The following is a 20,881-nucleotide window of genomic DNA, read 5'->3' on the forward strand; positions in this document are numbered from 1 at the left end:
TATCGAAATTGTGTCAAGCAACAAATATCATGAACTTGTCACTAACTTAATATCGAAATATACAAGTGGTTCGTATTAGGAAATACCAGACAAGATTTGTTTGGTGCATTCCATACTAATACTGACCAATGGTATCTCCTCTCCTGATTATCGTCAAAGGTTCTTTTCTTCGCAAAAAGAAATCATTTATTTTTCTATTTACTAACAATTCCTTCCTTCAATTTAATGCAAAGAACTTGTCACAATTGAACAATCATACAACACAATAAAAGCACCAAGAAACAAAACCATTGGACAGTTTTTATGGATACACAAAACAAAAATATTACTCATTTAAATGTATGATGCATCAATCTGACAGCTGTGGGTAGCAATCTTTGTCCGTCATGTGCAGAAAGTGGGGCTTTCTGTCAAAAATATCTTATTTGTGTGTTTACACACAGAAATGCTAATTTGAATTTTTTTTAATAAAAGGCATTTCTAAAAGAGTAGGTCATTCTCTCAAAGTAAACAATTTAAATAACCTTTAATAATGAAGAAATAAAAAAAAAAATTCTTGAAGGGTAAAACTTAAAAAGTTAAAATAAAAACAGGTTTGTTTTTTTTTTTTTTTTTTAAAGCACATACTTCAGTTTGGAAGTTATTGGGTGTTTTCTTCGGTTGTCTCCCCTGTCCTAGAGGTTGTGGCAATGTTGAACGTCCTTTTCAATGAATTACAAAATGTGTGCATTCGTGCTTGTCTGTATGAGAGGAAGTGAAAATCAAGTTTGTAAAGTGCTTCCTTCCTCCTTCTCCTGACCTCTCACATGTGTGAGTGTAGATGCACGCATCTCTATTGTAGAGCAACAAACTGCTAACCAATCGGCCACAGGACTGTACAGACAAGAGTGGTGACCACCTGTCTTCCCCCCACCCCACCCCTTCCTAAGGGTCCACACAGTGGAACAATATTTTATCAAACAGTTGGGAGAGAGGAGCAGGGAGACAAGGTGTAGGGGAGAGAGAGAAGTCACTTCCCCTTTCCACTCTACCAGCACCCCCCCACCGACTAAATTTCCAAGAAATCCTTCAATAGGGTCAAACGTCTCTTCTCAGCTACATCCATCTGGTTTTCCAAATCCTAAAAAGAAAAAAAAATTTTTTTAATGTTTTTGTTTTTGAAATCAAGAAAAAAATGTGACAAAAATTCAGTTTCTAACGGAAATGTGACAGATTGATCACTGGATAAAATCACAGATGTTACCAATGTAACAACATCGCCACAGCTTACTTTTTCTGGTTATGTCATCGTCTCTAACACATTTGCGACTGCTAAGAAGATGCACTGGATCTCAATTATAAAAAAAAAAAAAAAAAAAAAAAAAAAAAATTCTACAAATATTAGTTGCACTGAGCGCCAAACTTTACACATTTATTGCCAAGGCCATATTCGGTAGATCAATTCATTTCCTCATCCCTACCTAAAGAACTCCTGATAGTGTCCAAGCTGCAACCTGCGTTCAACTATCCAACTGGCAACTCCTCATAGGAACAGTGTTATCAACTGTTGCAAACTGCCCCCAACTGTTGCAAAACCTATTAACACTCCTAAAACAAACTAAAGTATATTGACCTTTTGTTTTAATCATCGCCACACCTTGACCAACTTTCGCATCTCAGCTTCCTTTTGTGTTCATTTACAAACAATTTATCTACTGTTCTGATGATAAACTTATTTTCTCTTTTTATGTTATTTTTTATTTTATTATTTCTCAACACTAGGAGGAGAAAGAGGACAACATCAATATTATCACATTGATAAATTGTTAAGTTTTCATCAACAAGCAATCCATAGACCCAACAAAAAAAACTTATACATATGCACAGGCATTTATACGGGAGACTCCTTATTTCTTTGCATTTTCTTATTTCTGAGTGGTCTACTGGTTCTCAATCATCTGTTTGACAAACTTCTCATACATAAATGACACAAAGATGTCCAGAGTTCTTCAAAGTTTTATTGGAGAGAATGGACTTCGGGATAAGTAAAAAAGGAAATAATTTTAGTCTGAGAAATGGGAGATACAGACAGACATACATTGGTGTGACATTCACATGGCTTCCAAAGCAAAACTGACTGAAAACCTTAGTTTTCTCTTGCTCAAAAACATAAATTTATTATATCCTGACATCATTCGACTGTTTAGGCCATGGCATTTGATATGCACTAAATGTGATCCTCATCAAAATTCACACTAGCTAACTTAATTGTACTTACTAGCGTAGAATCCTGACTATACAACAAAATCATTGAAAAGTTTTTATTTACTAGCATCCCGACAAGGGCAGAGTTAGACAAAAGGTGGGGAAAAATCCAGCATCCCGTAAACATGCATTCTGGATGTGGATAAAAATAAAAATTGTCTAATCAGATAAGATGAGATATCAATCAGAACATATACTACACTTTGCTCTGAAGCCGGAATTACTGTAAAGACAATGAAAAACATTCTGTAGGATGAATGTTTACTGGAGCAGTTGAGAAAGCAGCCTGTAAGTTGAATCTCTTTAACAACTAACGTTTGGATCAAAAATCCAAATTTGAGAGAATCAACTAATGAGTGATTTCCCCAGACAAGCTAATCACGGGTCAAAGTTTGGCCATGATAATTTTGTTGTAGAGCTAAAACTGAAGGTGGCTAAAGGGAGCATTAACTCTCGATTGAATCAGTTCAAAATTGAAGCCGATTTTGACCTTTTGGGGAATCCCTTTAATACCTACGTTAAAAAAAAAAAAAAAAAGTTAAGAAATCACAAATCTATTACAGAAGTCAAGACTATACTATTACTACCTTTTATCGTTGAATTCAGAAGGAGGAAGAGAATTGTTCTGTGCTCAGTATATCATTCTCCCAGGCATTACCACACTTCACTCTTACTTAACATGGAGTAAACTTTACCACAGATTGAGAATTAATGACAAAAGTCACCATCACTGATCCCATAAGCAATTTCAGCTTCAATAGATCATCTTGAGCCCACCTACCCCAATCCATTGTAAAAACACCAACAAAGACTAAAAAATCTTTGCTTTTATTTATGTTTTTACTTCATCTGATTTAAGGAAAATTGAGAATATTATATGTACAAATCGATAAATTACCAATTCATTGTATTATGATCATAAGCACCGTTTTACTTATAGATAGGGAGAAATTGTGGGTTCATACCTCACTCTCTAACATTAGTATGTAACCGAACATAGTGGATCCAACAGAATTTGAACCTGGCACAGCATATTTCAAAAGATGCAATGGTTATCTATGAGTTCAATCTTGTATCTCCGTTTTTTTTTTGTAAAATTTAATTTACCATCTCATTTCGTAGGCAATGATGTCTCAGCTGAACCCCCCCACTCCAGCATACATTTTGGGTACGAGCAAAGTCTAGTATATCACTAGACCGAGAATTTTTATTTTAGTCCCAACCCAGAGTGCCCCCCCCCCCCCGCCTTTAGGCAAGTCGATTATCTTCACATTGAAAACCAACTCGTGTCTAACCCTAATAGAGAAGCAAATGTAAATTGGGTTATAGTCAGCTAACATACTTCCTAATTTCTGGCATTAGTGCTACCGGAAACAGTGACAAGGCTAAACAGTTCCTTCACATTTATTGATCTTCAGTATGTCTATTGTGAAGCAATTTATTAAATTAAAATAGAAGAAAAGGACATTAAATTTTTATTGTATACTTTTCAAATTATAAAATTTTAAATTATACAGATAAAAATAAAACAATTAGTCTTTATTTGCACTTTTAATAAAATTAAAGCAAAAGTTCTTTTATAAGAAATATATGCTTATGAAATAAGAATTATTGAAATGAAAAAAAAAAAAAAAACTTAAAACACTGAAAAACTTTAAAGAATGATTTGGAAAAAAAAAAAAAAAAAAAACATGAGCAGGAAAGATATAGGTGTGCTTTCACGGCTTCTGGTAGTGCTATGCTGGAAATTAGGAAGTATGTTAGCTGACTATAACCATAAATTGAAAGGATATCCTCTTAGGGCAACAATTCTGGAAGAATTAATCTACCATCAAAGCTTTTTGTGAGGAAGTAAAACAGAAAAAAACAATTTTTTTTTTATATAAATTATCTATCTTGTCTTGCTTTTTTTTTTGCTTTTTTTTTTTTTGTTCGGAAATCTTTTTTGTCAAATATGCTATTAACCAATATTGTTTTGTTACATGTAAAATAAAAAAAAAAAAAAAAAAAAAGAAAGTCACACATTAAAACGAGAACCTTCCAAATTAAAACCTTGGGCTATTATCTAAACTAAAAAAATGTAAATTAATACAAAATTAAGCTTACTTCACAAATTGATAAAAAGTTCATTATTGGATTTTAATTATAATAAGGTGAAGCTTGAATGATTCAAACTCTAGATAGATAACACCAAAGACATCGCCACATTAATATGGGAAGGGAGATTATCTTCAAACAGCGTCCTAAATTTTTTTTTTTTTTTTTTAAATGGAGAGTAGATAATGCAGTGGATGTGTTATCGGCAACTCCAGTAACTCTCACTTCTCCTTTTTTTGTCCCTCAGTCCTCATTCAAATGAGTGATTTTTCTGACAAAGGGCGAAGAAAAAGCTGCTTTCCAGGTCAGTAGCACTTTGTGAACAGTAGTCGGAGATGTCGGAAATTTTTCTGTTTATGTCTATCCTTGTGGCCATGTCACTAGTAAGGGTGCTGGAGGTAAATGTTTCGTCTGGGCCAACGTTATCCGCCTGATAGTCAGGGACCCGAACCTTGGATTAACCACTAAGGAGGCTGTCCTATCAGTAGGTGCAAAGTACTGGGGCTGCTGTATTGCTATTTGGTGAATGGATTCTAGACCATGCAGTAGTGTCTGGTGGGGCCTCTTGATGCCATACTAGCTAACTTACGGCTTTACCTTATATGCTACAAAAAAAAAAAAAAAAATATTCCTGTCCTTTTCTCTTACTTTCCCTCTCTATCCTGCTCTAACTAATTTCAAAACCTCAATATAAAATATCTCCAGAAAAAAAACTCTAATAAACCTAGAACCTCATCTTCCAACGTAGACCCCTACTACCATGTCTCCTTCTCCAACATCAGGGGTCTACATTTCAACCTTCCAGAGGTTGAAACCCAATTACAGGAGATTAAACTGGACATATTCTTTCTAAGCGAAACTGGAATAAGGCCGACCACTTCCCTAGCCGAGTTCATAATTAACAGATACTCTAACTTAACATCTAAATCTGACCTCCAAGATCGTCATGGGCATGGAATATGTGTCTACATTAAAGATGGCTTCCCATGTGGCAGGGATATCTCCAGAGAAGACCCTAATTTACCTTATATGTGCTTCTGGGTTGCACTTGCTTACACCACTGCATTTATATTTGCCCTCTATCGACCCCATAACAGCGGAGTTACTATCTTTAAGAGTATATCTGAGAAAATAGACCACATCCTGTCTGCACATCCCTCGGCTAACATTCACATCTGTGGTGACTTCAATGTCCATAACGTGGAATGGCTGACCCACTCAAATAAGACAGATGATGAGGGGAGGTTCTGTCATGATTTTGCCATTGCCTATGACCTCACTCAGATTATTCACAAGCCCACCCGTGTGCCCGATACTACCGGTCAATATGCAAGCCTCCTAGACCTTTTTATCTCAACTTCCCCTGAGCTATGTTCATGTTCCGTTCTTTCTCTTCTAGGATCCTCCGACCACTCTGTTGAATCAGTTAAGATAAAGGTGAGGTGTAATAAGTCCTCAGACATACCCCTCCACCATACTATATATACAATACTCTATTGCTGACTGGGATAGCTTCCATACATTCATATCTGACCTACCTCTGCATTCCATGTTTAAAAAAGAATGTGTCCTCTATAGTATTAGACCTAACCAAATGGTTAATTGTAGGCATAGACCAATTCATACCATCTAAAAAAAACTCCAACAAAAACCTAACAGCCAGCCATGGTTCTCCCCAGAATGTGCTGCTGCCATCGCGCACAGAAATCACTTTTTCCATAGCTACCAACGTAATAGATGTACTGAGACTAAAACTGCTTTCAGGACTGCCAGCAACCACTGTAAAAAAGTAATAAAAAATGCTCAGTCCGTTAAATCCAAAGTAGCTGATCAGCGGCTTGGTTCCCACTAGTTTTGGCAAATAACAAATAGGATCCTGAACAGAAGTGTGCGTTCTATCCCAACCATTATCAATGGACCAGAGGTAATCTCGTCAGCATCAGACAAGGCCAAACTATTTGCCAAGAACTTTGCAGCTAATTCTACCCTATGTGACGAAGGCCATCAACTCCCCATATTTCCTCCTATAACACACAACATGCTAAGTAACACATATCTGTGCGTGAGGTCGCCAAGCTAATCAAGAACCTTGATTCCAGTAAAGCAACTTGCCCTGATGGCATCCCAATTATAGTGTTAAAAAAGCTTCAACCAGAACTTGCTCCCATACTTACAAAACTGTTTAAGTGTTGCCTTAAGGAGAAGTGCTTTCCAACACCCTGGAAAACCTCATCAGTATGCCCTGTATTTAAGAATTCAGGTGATCTCCCTCTCAGTACAGACCAATAAGTCTCCTGTGTGTCATGAGTAAGTTGCTGGAATCCATATTAAATAGAGAAGTAGTCAACCACCTCAGCAGAAATAACCTTCTTAGTGACATGCAATATGGTTTCCGTTCTGCAAGATCTACTGCAGATGTGCTAACGGTTATATCTCATAGGATTAGTGAATCTCTTGACAAAGGCTTCCTTTCTAGGGCAATTGCTCTTGACATATCTAAGGCCTTTGACAAGGTATGGCATAAAGGCCTACTTCACAAGATTTCCAGCTACGGTATAATTGGAAATGTTTTCTCAATTATTAAACCATTTCTCTCTGACAGGCTCATAAGAGTAGTGGTTGATGGACAAAAATCAGAGGCCTGCAGTATTAATGCTGGAGTCCCTCAGGGGTCAATCCTGGGCCCAACTCTCTTCCTGATCTACATCAATGATCTCCCTAAACACATACTTAAACCATTCGTTGACATCTATGCGGATGACACAACCATCTACGGCAACACATCAAAGGCTGTAAATGACAAAGTTCTGATTCTCTCTCCTCTGATCTCAAGCGCGTGGTTTAGTGGGGGAAGTCGTGGCTGGTTACCTTTAATGCATCTAAAACCAAACTCCTATCCTTACATCATCAACGCTCTGATCCTCATCTGGCATCAATTGAAATGGATGGCTCTCATCTAGGAGAAGCCCCATGTTTTGACAAGCTTCTGGGCTTGACCTTTACTCCTGATCTGAAATGGAACACGTACATCAAGTCTGTTGTCAAGGTCACTGGAAAGATGGTGGGATTCTTCTACCGCTCCAGAAGAGATCTCACTACTGATGCAATTCTCTATCTATTTAAAAGCCAAGTACGTCCAAGGATGGAATACTGCTGCCGTATCTGGACAGGAGCTGCTAAAAACAGCCTACCCTGCCTTAACAGAGTACAAAATAGACTTTGTGGCTCAGTGAGGGATGCCCTTTTCTCTTCCCTGCAACTTCTCTCGCACAGAAGAGACGTTGCGAGCCTATCTTTGTTTTATCGTTATTTCCATGGCAGGTGCTCGTCTGAGCTCCAATCTCTGGTCCCCCCCTCTCCAATCTTTCACAAAAAACATCCGTCTAGTTGAAACCACTGTCAAAAATTTTCCCCACTCTTTATCTGTGCCTAAATCAAAACAGATTCCATGAACAAAGCTTCTTTCTTAAAAGTGCACGCCTGTGGAACTGTTCCGTCTGCCTGTTTCCCACCTGACTACAACCTGGATGTCTTCAAGTCCAACGTAAACAAATTTCTGATGAACCGCCCCCTTAAGTAGACACTTTATTAAATCTCAACACTAACGTACCGTACATGCAATAACCCTTATCCCTGAGTGGCTTCCGGGCCCTGATAAAAAAAAAAAAAAAAAAAAAGTTACCACAAGAGCCTAAATACTTACACCTCTGTCTGTTATTTCTGCTCTTTCAATTTTCCAGGACAAATTCTCAACTTCGGCTTCCAATTGAGCTTGTTGATATTCAAACTGAAAATAGTAAAACAAATTTGCTTCAGTTTTTTTTAAATCTCACCGTTAGAGTTAAAAAAAAAAAAAATCTAACAAGTCCCACATTGTCGAGTAAACTTTAACCTGTCTCATTGCCACATCCCCGTGTCTGTTTTACAAATACTTCAATGGAATGTGCTCTAATAAACTCTTAGTACCTGTGCCACCACAACGTAAATAGTCATCAATTACTTGACAAGCAGTAAAATCCCACTTCCTAAATCCTTGAAAGCATACTCTAATTAGTTTCTCCCCTCGGACTGCTAGATTTTGGAATTCCCTGACTGTACTAACTTACAGAAGTTTAACTATGATGTGAACAGACATTTCACTGCTCCAAACCCCCCAATCTGCTCTTAGATATGATCCTAAATAGTAACCCCTTATGTTCCAAGTGGTAATATACCTGGTTTGGAGTGAAAAAAAAAAATTATAACTAGTCCATCAGATTTTTTTTGTCTTTCTCCCCAAACAAGGCATATTGCCACTTGGATGTCATGGTCTACTATTTGGGATTATGTCTAACAGAGGACTGTTGGGAGATGAGCCGAGAGATGTCTGTTCACAGAAACCTCTGTAGGTTAGCACAGTCAGAGAAGCAAGAAACAAAGAAAAATTACGAAGTTCGAGGGAAGAAACTATTAGAATAGGTTTTTTGGTATCTAGGGATCTCAACACTGAAGGGATTGAATCTTGCTACTTGTCGGAAGTAAGTATTTTGAGGCACACGCACTAGGAGTTCAGGGCTTCCATTAAAGTACTTGTAAAAGATGCATGGGTATGCAACATTGTAATGATGGGGCAGAAGTTAGAGCCTGACCGATAGCGCATAACGAATTACTTCATGCATGGACAAATTGTGACCTTGTGTAGATGTAAAATACTCTATGGTGAGACTAATTTTCTAGCACGATAGAGGAAATCTATTTTCTTTGCAGCGGCCTTGGCAATGTGCTCAATGTATGTGTTCTAATTTGTGTTGCCTGTAAATGTTAAGGCAAGGAGTTTGAATAAGCTTTCAGGTAGGGTGTCATTTGTCATGATAATCAGTGGTTGAGTTTTTTTTGTAGTTAAAAGGAAAGGAGCTTTTAACAATCAGTTCTAAATTATGTTTTTTTGAGGTTGAAAGTTCAATCTTTACTACAGGCAATGATGGCTAACATTAACATTATTTTTACCTGATCATGGCTGACAGAACAAGAACAATCCACCCTGTGGATTAGATAAAGTACCTGTTTTACAAGTACTTTAATGGTAAGTGCTTGGACGAACTCAAAACACTAGTACTTTAACGTGAATACCCTCAATAAACAAGACAAGCAGCAAAATTCCACCCTACACTCTAAAGATCCCTAGATGCCGTAAAGCTTTCTACTCAAATATATTCTTTCCTCAAACTGCTGGACTTTGAAAAGGGCCTTCCAGGCCCCTGCTTCCCTGAATGTACTGACATTCAAATGTAATATGAACAGCCATCTCGCTGCCCAATTCCCTACATAGCATCTTGGAAAATATGTTCCTATTAATAGCTCCTTATGATTTAGTGGCACTATGCCTTGTTTAGGGTGGGGGGAAAAAAAAAAGGAAATTTTTCCCAAGTGTAAAGAGATGCATCTAAATAAGGTCAGAGTTTACACCATCACCCACCCACCACTCACCTGGTAGATAACAAAAACTCATTACTTTCCAACTTTACTGCTTCGCTCACCAACTCTATACTTACCAATTGTTTTCTGGCCCCTTTCTCCATATAATAAGCATACGGATAAGTGTATTGCAGAGTGTAACGACACTGAAAGAAAATTTTAAAATAGGATTAGTTCACAAATTTTTATGTTTCAATTTTTGAGAGGAGGATTGCTTGTTTGACTACTGTTCTCATTTTGAATTTGTTTTCACCTTCCGATCCACGTAAGCTCCGATCTTCAAGTCAGTTTTTTTATTGGAGGTTGAAAGTTTAATGTTCGATGTGAGTGACACTCAAATACACTTGTGAATTACTTAGGACATCTATCCAGTCATGGCTGAACGGACAAGTGCATGCTACCTCTAGGGTTTGGTCAAAATTCTGTGCACATTCCAGAGTTTGACAAGACATAACTAAAGAAGGTTGGAGGTTACATCGGCTAAAATGCAGTGAAAATAGCATTAAAGATGTGAACAAAAGTCAAATCCAAATACCAAAGGATTTCAATTCAAACAATTTACTTTCATTGCAATTGGGATATTCTATAATGCATGCCATTGTTCATTTAAATAAAGAAATTTGCATCTTTGATTAAAAATAAAATTACTGTCATTTAATTTTCTAATCCTCATTATATATATATATATATATATATATATATATATAAGTGATTTAAGTGAAAAACCTTCATTAAAGATCTACATGCAATATTATTTGCAATATTAGCCAGAAATAAAAAATCTATTGACCTTTATCCCTGTATAGTAGATGCAAATTTTTAAGCTGTTGACCTGACCAGAGAGAGAAGCGCACACATTGACAAATTATTAAAACCATTCAAATCACTTTGTAAATAACATTTCTATTATCTATTTCTTTACTACTTTTTCTTTTCTATTTCTGTAAATGAAGTTGTTTCTTAAGTGTTACCTGTTCAGATATTTGCGATTCATTTTGTCAGCATATACAACATAAACATACTTATAGTTCAAACAAATAATCCAACAAATTTTTACGGACTACATTTTGATGGTTACATTTCGTTGAAGATGTTTCATCTTCCATCTTAAAAAAAAAAATTAAAAAAATAAAATAAAAATTTTTTTTTTTTTTTCCGTTTACTTTTTTCAATAAAGACGCTGCATCAAGGAGGTATTGCCAGTCGATCCAGGTTCCAGAATTATTCATGACTTTCTCTTGAATTCGGCTTTTAATGGTGTTCAAAGTCTGTTCTTCCAATTTCAGACTTTTGGCATGATTCTCCCACTGCGAGAAACAGAAATGAAAAAACTGTAAAAAGTTGAGAAAATAGACAAGATTAGTACATGGCAGGTAAAGCATGAATTTTGCATGGAAGAAGCATTGGTTGGGGAGAGAATCCTGGAAAGAAATGGCTACATCAATGTTGAACTAGAGGAACTAATAAAGTACAAGTTCTCTCCCCCTGTGATCAATACTATTTTAACAATGTTAATGACTTTTTAATGGCAACTTTTGGTGGATTTGGGGCAAAAACTAAGAGTACATTTAAATATAGATATTAAAATTAGCAAAAAGTTTTTTCTTAGATCCTTATAATTCCTGTAAATAACTAAATCCTAACTTGATAAATTTTGAATAATATCTAATGAAAGAATATTGATATTTGAAAAACAAAAAGAAATGAAAAAGCAAAAAACAAAAAGGGGGAAAGAAAAACAGAAAAGGTAGAAATATAGAAACAAGAAACAGAAAAGTAGGAGAAAAGCAGAAAATAGAGAAGCAGGAGAGAAACAGAAAATAAGAAAACAGAAAACAAACAGAAAACAAAGGAAACAAAATTGAAAAAAAAAAAAAAAAAACAGAACAAACAAAAATAAAATAGAAAAAAAAGGAGTAGAAAATAGAAAAAAAAGGAGTAGAAAATAGAAAAAAAAGGAGTAGAAAATAGAAAAAAAGGAGTAGAAAATAGAAAAGAAGCAGAAAATAGAAAAGAAGCAGAAAATAGAAAAGAAGCAGAAAATAGAAAAGAAGCAGAAAATAGAAAAGAAGCAGAAAATAGAAAAGAAGCAGAAAATAGAAAAGAAGCAGAAAATAGAAAAGAAGCAGAAAATAGAAAAGAAGCAGAAAATAGAAAAGAAGCAGAAAATAGAAAAAAAAAAACAAAAAAAAACAGAAAATAACCCCCCACCCTGATTTTCACAAAAAAAAAAAAAAAAAAAAAAACTTGTCTAATTGAAACCAATATCAATAATTTCTCACTATATCTGTGCCTAAACCTAAATGTAAATTCTATGAACAAAGCTTCTTCCTTAGAATTGCACGACTGGAACTGTTCTGTTTTCCTGCTTTACAACTGACTACAATATGGTCCAATGTGAACAAATTCTTGAGCTGTTCCCTCATGTAATCCAATTTACCAAATTTTCACTAACAATTACTAGATGTTCCCCTTGACTACTGTACACTCATTAACCCTTATCCCCGAGTGGCTTCAGGACCTTGATAAATGGTGACTCCTTTGTAAAAAGAGGAGACTTATATAGTGATGTACCTGCTGGTGAGTAGGATACTGTTTGTTATGGTGGTTTATTAAATTTATTTGTTAGGTTGTTCTGCTTCCATTTGTGTTATTGTGTGTATAGAGTTTGGTTTATATTTTAGTGATTAACTTTTTAGAGAGTATTATTTTGGATGGTTCTATTTTGTAAAAGATCTTTAAGGTTGATTCTTGATAGTGTTTCTTTCAATATGGTGTAAAGTCAGCAGACTCTGCTTAACAGTCTCTTGGCATGCTGTGCATATGGGGGTTCGGCATCTTTCAGTAGGTTAAAATGCTATATGTGTGTAACCTATGTGTAAATGATTCAGTATGACTTCTTTTCTATTAAGGTTCTTTTTATTGTGTCATTCTCTGATGATTGGCTGAATATATATGGTTTGTTGGTGATTTTTTTTTTTTTTTTTTTTTTAATTCGAGGTTTGTATATGACAGTTGATTGGTGGAGGTGGATTGTTTCAAGTTTTTTTGTATGTACAAGCACCCATGTTTGCCCAGCTGGGCAAACTTGATTCCTTGTCTTGTACCGGAAAAATATCCAGTAAATAAAACGTTTACTAAATCATTTTTTTTTGCATTTCCATACACCAAATATGGATATAAATACCACTAAAACACCCGCTGGGTCATAAGTTTCATTTCGGTACCTAACTTGCCTGAGTGGAATGCCTGTAGGCGGAGACAAACCGCGTCTCTCACACACACACACACAGTACGAAAATTTATAATAGGATAAAGTTCTTGCTGCTCCATATATAAGGGATTCATAGTCAGATTGCACTGTGGATTGGTACAGTTTTAATAGCATTTGCTTATTTGCTCCCCAGTCAGTATAACCTACTCTTACTAAACAGAAGACAGAAAAAAGGGGGAAAGACAGACAGAAAAAAGGGGGAAAGACAGACAGAAAAAAGGGGGAAAGACAGACAGAAAAAAGGGGGAAAGACAGACAGAAAAAAGGGGGAAAGACAGACAGAAAAAAGGGGGAAAGACAGACAGAAAAAAGGGGGAAAGACAGACAGAAAAAAGGGGGAAAGACAGACAGAAAAAAGGGGGAAAGACAGACAGAAAAAAGGGGGAAAGACAGACAGAAAAAAGGGGGAAAGACAGACAGAAAAAAGGGGGAAAGACAGACAGAAAAAAGGGGGAAAGACAGACAGAAAAAGGGGGAAAGACAGACAGAAAAAGGGGGAAAGACAGACAGAAAAAGGGGGAAAGACAGACAGAAAAAGGGGGAAAAACAAAATAGGGAAAAAACAAAATAGGGAAAAAACAAAATAGGGAAAAAACAAAATAGGGAAAAAACAAAACAGGGAAAAAACAAAATAGGGAAAAAACAAAATAGGGAAAAAACAAAATAGGGAAAAAACAAAATAGGGGAAAAACAAAATAGGGGAAAAACAAAATAGGGGAAAAACAAAATAGGGGAAAAACAAAATAGGGGAAAAACAAAATAGGGGAAAAACAAAATAGGGGAAAAACAAAAAAGAGGAAAAACAAAAAAGAGGAAAAACAAAAAAGGGGGCACTTGTACAGTTTAATCGAGACATTAAAAAATGAAATCGAAAAAACGTTATATTGTACATATCCGTTTTGAACTGAAGATCTTCGGAAAAAATTTCACTTAATTTGATAGACTAGTTTTTTTTGTTTTTTTTTACAGTGGAAAAACGCGTTTTTATGAGAGAGCATTGAAGGCAGACATCTTGAAATTTTTCTTAATTTTTGTTTGGAATTTAGAAGCGCTACGGAGATAACTCTAGTTAAAGCGCAGACATTCCATCCCCATTTTTAATACTAGCTTTTCTTCCTAAAAATCGAACCTTTTGCTCAGTATCAATTGTTTTTTATGCTGTAAGACAAAAACTACTTGATAAAATTAAGTGATATTTTTTTTTTTTTTCCGGAGAACTTCATTCCATTACGGATACGTACAATTTAAACTTTTTTTTCTCTCGATATTTTCATTTTTGAATGTCTTGCTTAACAGTACAAGTACCAAAAAGGGAAAAAGGAAAAGAAAAAAAATTAACATTTTAGCTGCTTGTTCCCTGGAAATTCTGTTTTAGCTACTTTTTGCTCCTGATGAGATAATTTTATAAACTAAATAGAAAAATAAAATATGGCAACTCTATATTTGCTTTCTCACTTTGCTTCATCACTTGGAACACTTTCATGCAAAAGCAAGAAAAAGGTACAATTTTTTTATTTAATCACTAACTTTTGTTTGAGAGAACAGATTTATATATAATTTATATACAGAGTGAAAAATTTTAAATGTACAGATGTGCCTAGCGTAAGCACACCTCAGCTTTGATGGATCCAAAGAGTGTTTGTTTGGCCAAAGTGTTTTCAGCTAAATACCTCTATCACCTCTTCATGATAGAAGAGTCCTTATATTAGTTTCTATTTTATTTTGAATACGTTTGCTCTTAGAACATATTTTAATACATGACTTGAACGAAACTGTAGTTACATTTCTAATGGTCAAATTTAGATGCAATATGTAAGAGAGCGGGCAGGGGAGATTGAATGGTTGATGATATACTAACCCTTTCAAAATAAAACAAATATTTCTTAAGGGCTTCCCTTGCTTGAGCATGAGCAGATTCATTGGCAATATTTGGGTTCTCTTTGTAACGACTGCATTCATAATATTCACTACCATGAGTTTTCCAATCTGAGGACAAAAAAAGAAAAAGACCACTTAAAAAAAAAAAAAATAAATAAAAAAAAATATTAAAAATTTTTTTTGCTTCCATTAACTCTTTATCACCTGAATTACGATGTAGATGATTAAAATGTATTTATGTATTTATTTGCAGACTTATCCTCATCTTCATAGTTGTTTCACATTTCGGCTAACGATTCCTCTGGCCTTCATCAGATGGTTAACTGCGACGGGATAGGAATGCCGAGTAAACTGTATCCTTAGTGATTACAGCCTTCCATAGTTGTGGTCTCACAGTTTTGACCAACTAATCTTCTGACCGGCTTTGGGTAGAATTGAAGTCCACAAATAAATAAATATACAAATTACTCATCTCAAAGGATTCCAATGATAAAATAAAAAAAATATCTATTAATTTTAGTTATTTTAAAGGGTAATGATACTATGATTGTCTTCAAACTGGAAAAATTATAAAATTCAATAGTTAAACTACCACCGAGAATTTTTGCATTTCATAAACTTACCTTTATTATCATCCATAATGCTTGAAAAAAGCATGTTTAGGACAACTTAAAATGCTCCACTGAGACAGATAGCAATATACCGAGTGTAAACAATGGACAGTTGCAATCTGAACCTACCTGGCATCTACCCAGATACTGAATATGTAGAAGGCATGTTTGAATTAATTCCCATTTTATGACATTATATTCATTTATTTACAACAGAATTAATTAGTTCAACCAGGTCATAAAAGGTTAATGTGATAGTCTTGGTCCCTTTTTCACATGCCTTGAAAATTTAAGAGATGTATTTATAATTGGATAGTCAATCAGTCAATAGTTGGGATGAAGAATGATAAACACATGGACTTTTGACAGATTTTAATGCATAACTGACATTCAACCGTTTTTTTTTGTTTTTTTTAACACAATGTAGTTACTCAATTCAATTGAGTCCACATGCCATATATATATTACTTCTCCAGTGAACTATCTAATTTAAGTAGATCTGATCAAAGATTTCTTGCTGAACATATATTGAATAGACACAAAACTTACCTCCTAAACACATCCAACAAAAATCATGCTTGCATCGGGAACATTGCTAAAATAATGACAAAAAGAACAGGAATATTAAACATTAATAACTTGAGAGAAATGTACTTTGGGAACATGAAGATTTGAACCTTAAAAGTAAAAAATTCATAATTGTGATTTTTTTTACTTAATCTTTCTGATAACTTCAAGACTACCCTACTCCTTAAGAAAAGTATTAGGTTGATAAAGTTCTTGTAAAATGTTTAATTTTGATTACAAATGGAGGTCTTTTCAAATAAGTTTTAGTTATAATACCTTTACTTTATATATCACTTTTAAAGAGTGTGTTTCACTCTAAATTACAATCATTTTAAAACAATTAGGTCTTTTTCAGAACATTGAACACAAGATGAAAAATGCAAATTCGCACAATTTCTTATTTCAATTCAAGCTAGGTCAAAAAGCTGCCGGAACAGCTCGTGATAACAATGAAGCGTTTGGCCCAGAAACAACTACTGAATGCACATCACAATGGTGATTTAAGAAATTTCATGGTGGTTGAGAGTCTTGATGAGCATAGTGGTCGGCCATTGGTTGTGATTTGCTATAAAAAGTGGATTCTTTACAACTGGTGGCACTCGGCTCAATGGTTAGACACTAACAAAGCTCCATGACACTTCTCGAAAACAGAGTTGCGCCAAAAGGAAGTCATGCTTACTGGTGGTCTGCAACCGGTTTAATCCATTAGTTTTGTTTTTGTTTTTTTAATACAGGCAAAATCATTACGGCTGTAAAGTACTCTCAACACTTGGCATTAGTCAACAGAAAAGGCCCAATTCTCCTCCATTACAATGCCCAACTGCACGTTGCTAAATCAACCCTGCAAAAGTTCAACGAATTAGACTATGAAACTGCCTCATCCACCACACTTTTCATTTACCAACTACTAGTTTTTCAAGCATATCGACAACTTTCTGAGGGAGAAATGCTTAAAAAACCCAAGTGATACCAAAAGTCCTTCAGTGACTTCATCGCCACCAGAACGCATATTACTGGCATAAATACACTTGTTTTGATTCTAATGATGCTTATTTCGATCAATAAATTTGTTTGAGCCGAGATATGTCCATCTGAATTTTAAAGTTAAAAACTGCAAAAACTTTCTTGTCAACCTGACAAAAGATAAGAACTTTTTTTTTGATCAGTCTCTTCCACAGAACTCAACTTGTTTTATCTCATTAAAATTGAAAAGTTGTAAATTGGAATTTAAAGTAAATTCTGGTTTTGCTCTGGTCAAAGGTTGGCAATTAATAAAATTGAAAACTTGGGTATTTCAAATAATGTGACTTGTAATATATTTGCTGAAAAGACCAAGAAGAGAAAAATTTGGTTACATTTTCCTGATTCACATAATGCTTCCTTAAGGTTAGATATTGGAAGCCTTTTTTCGTATATTTATAAAGGAGTTAAAACAATAGAGATCAGTAATGAAATTATTTGATCCAACAACCAATTCGACATGAGAAATATAATTTATCAAATTGGGAAAACACATGGATATTAAAGTATCCAGTTTTACATATTAGTAGAAATGGTGCTTATTTAGAATTAGACTTATTTAAAAAAAATTAAATTACAGAAAAAATCTTTATTACATACGTACCCATCATTGAACGAAGGTGGCATACCCCTAAAATTATGTAAATTGATCAAGTAGTCTTTTATATGGAAAATCATTTGTGGTGATTTTTAGCAATTTTAATAGGAAATTGTAGCCATTATAAGGCTGATTTTAATTTTGATAAAATTGAGTTGTCTCCCCCTTATTAAATATAGCAGATCAAAAAGTCGATTAGTAATAAAATTGTATTTTCCGAGTTAAAAAAAACTACTTGATCAATTTATGTAATTTTTTTTAAATATGACATCTGTGTTTCATGACAGATACCCACATCATAAAGATTAAAATAGTTTTGTCTTTATATTTTGAAAATTGGTTTAATCCCTATTTATATACAATAAACTTATTTTCCCCCCTATGATTTTCACCTTAATAGGATTAAAAATCAAGACATTTCATGCGAATGTAATATGCACAAACTGCAGTACAATATCTAAGGTGTGTTATAGGCATATTACCTCTCCACTTCCTCGATAATCATAGATTCCTATATTTTTTCTGCTGAGTTAACTGCCACAATCGCTTAAAAATCAATGGAAGTAGTAAAATCTTTTCTCTGTAATTAATTCCTCCTTCCCCCGCCACCACTTACACCATTTCTGAAATTGTTCACCAGGAACACTAGTTTGGGTTTTCTTTACTTCATAGTTGCTTAAAAAAACTGGAATGGAATTTTAACGTTCCTTTTCACTATGCTTTCTACTGGGTGAAATGCACCATGGGCTTAACTGATTCGAAGGGTTATTTATGCCATTTTTTAAAAAAATTTTTTATGCTTTTTGCCATGTTTTTGTTTTTCCGAAGACATTCATTTTTCCCCCCCCTTATTTTTGCTTTTACGATTTCTTTTTTTTAAAGAAGTTTTGTTTGTTCACTGTTTTTTTTTGTTTTGCCGATTTTTTTTTTTTTTTTTAATATTCAAACAGGGTTATTACTTCGCTTATTCTTTACTTTACCCCCACTCTTACACACACCTCCAAACACCCGGACAACGCCGGCTACCCCTGCTAGTTCTAAATAAATGCCAAAAAATATAAAGTATACAAACAAATTAAACAGAACAATCCAAATAGTTACTAAAGAATATAGTCTGATTGTACATTTTAATGGATAATTTTAATCTAATAATTTATTAACTAACAGAAAGGGCTGATAATGTCTGGGATTAAGAATATTTTTTGTGCCCAGTTTAATAATATCAAATTTATATACATATATTTTTTTGTTTAAAATTTTATATTTAGTTTTTAGAATAAAGTTATAAGATGTAATCTAAATTTATTAAGTGAGTGGGAATATAAGTGACATAACATTAATTTAAATTACTTTCTATAAAACTATTAATGTCCTGTAATTTTTTTGACTAACAGTGTCCATCACCCAATGTGTATCTGAATGCCAGTCAGCAATCAGGATGGAAAAGGCGATTAATTCATCTGACAAATCAAATAGACGTTCAAACTTGACTGAAGGATAAATAATTGATAAATGTGGACAATAAACAAGTTGAAAAACAATCCCAGGCTGTTCTTTGTGAACAGTGTCTGATCTAATCTTAGTTAAAAAAAAAAAAAAAAAAAAAAAGGCACTTGCACAGTTTAATCAAGACAAGACATTAAAAAAATGAAAATATTGAGGAAAAAAAAAGTTATATTGTACATATCCGTTTTGGACTGAAGATCTCGGAAAAAAAAATTTCATTTAATCAAGTAGGTTTTTTTTTTACAGCGGAAAAACATGTTTTATGACAGCGCATTGAAGGTAGACATCTTTTAATTTTTTAACACGCCACCGGGAGATAACTCAGTTTAAAGCACCAATATTTTACCATCTTTAATACTAGCTTTTCTTCCTCAAAATCAACCTTTTGCTTGGTATCATAAATTGTTTCTTTACTGTAAAAAAAAAAAAAAAAAAAAAAAACGCTACTTGATGAGATTAAGTGAAATTTTTTTCCAGAGAAATTTATTCCATAATGGATACATACAATATAACCTTTTTTGATATTTTCATTTTTAATGTCTTGATTAAACTGTACAAGTACCTAAAAAATTAATATTTTGTTATAACTCATTTTGTTAAAAAAAATTTAGAATCCAAATCATTTTTCAGTTCATATTTTTAATTTGAAAAATACTGATTATAGATTTGAAATTTTATTGTAAAAAAAAAAAAAAAAAAAAAAAAAAAAAAATGCGTTTGCATACAAAGAGCAAGAATTGATTAATGTTTTGTTTTGCAATGAAAAAACATTTTTAGTACTCACCATATGATTACAGCCACCATTTTTCTCAATGCATACATGACATCGAGGGCACTGGAAGAAACAGAAAACATAGCTTTTAATTTTTTTTTTTTTTTTTTTTTTTTTTTTTTTTTAAATTGAAGTGTCTGATTTTATTCTGGAAAAAAAAAAAAAATTTTCCTGTAGGATTCTAGAAGACAACCATTTTAATGAAAAACTTTAGACATGAATATCTGTTCCAAGTAAGAGTCCATCCAATGTTTAAGCATCATTTTGGAGAGTATGGAATTGCCTACCCCTTAATTATCACAACTCTCAGGTCCACAGTGATATTACCTGGTAGAGTTCAATCTATTGGAATTTTTTGTGCTTTTGCAGAATAGTGGACTTTTAAACAAACGCATTTCAGATGAAAACATTACATACGTATGTGTCATGTTGAAATTATAAACTACAAAAATTACAAATGATCCAATAGAAGAGGAGTTAAATTTTTTGAAAGAAAATTGTAGAGACTAACAGTCGGACATTTTTCTTTTTCAATAACGGGTTTCAAAGAAAGCACAGGCGATAAGTTAGTTTGTCATATAGAATTGGTTGCACAACTATTACACTAAAACAAAACTTGATAAATTCTATTTTTACTGGATCATTTTTTTAATGTATACTAATTAGATGATACATAATGTTTTCACTTGAAATGTTTGTTTCAAAATCTTATTCTACACAAGCACCAAAAATTTCCAAGCACAACACTTTCTCTTATTTTGTATCTTGCCCAAACTACTAAGTGAAAACTGTCAATTTATCAAAACATTTGACAGAGAATCTTGGGCAAGATGGACACCTCTAGCCAACTCCAAAATCTA

General features: G+C 33.9%; 1 protein-coding gene across 8 annotated transcripts in view; it reads right to left on the reverse strand.

Moving 5' to 3' along the window:
- Window positions 1-286: 286 nt before the first annotated feature.
- LOC145292898 (putative E3 ubiquitin-protein ligase ariadne-2) overlaps window positions 287-20,881 on the reverse strand; it is a 100,704-nt gene continuing 80,109 nt past the window's right edge. For 5 of the 8 annotated variants that reach the window (XM_080139063.1, XM_080139080.1, XM_080139097.1 and 2 more), the window contains 7 exons: window positions 20,034-20,084; window positions 16,108-16,153; window positions 14,928-15,055; window positions 10,959-11,102; window positions 9,873-9,941; window positions 8,045-8,128; window positions 287-1,120 (listed from right to left, as the gene is read on the reverse strand). In XM_080139063.1, coding sequence (XP_079995189.1) covers window positions 1,049-1,120; window positions 8,045-8,128; window positions 9,873-9,941; window positions 10,959-11,102; window positions 14,928-15,055; window positions 16,108-16,153; window positions 20,034-20,084 — 594 coding nt within the window. In that variant the 3' untranslated portion in view covers window positions 287-1,048. Of the gene's footprint in view, window positions 1,121-8,044; window positions 8,129-9,872; window positions 9,942-10,958; window positions 11,127-14,927; window positions 15,056-16,107; window positions 16,154-20,033; window positions 20,085-20,881 lie in introns of all 8 variants that reach the window. The other 3 variants (XM_080139045.1, XM_080139053.1, XM_080139037.1) reach the window with 1 other exon arrangement.

The sequence above is a fragment of the Euprymna scolopes genome, chromosome 2, assembly GCF_053919585.1.
Source record: "Euprymna scolopes isolate OS-2025 chromosome 2, ASM5391958v1, whole genome shotgun sequence".
NCBI classification, from domain to species: domain Eukaryota; kingdom Metazoa; phylum Mollusca; class Cephalopoda; order Sepiida; family Sepiolidae; genus Euprymna; species Euprymna scolopes.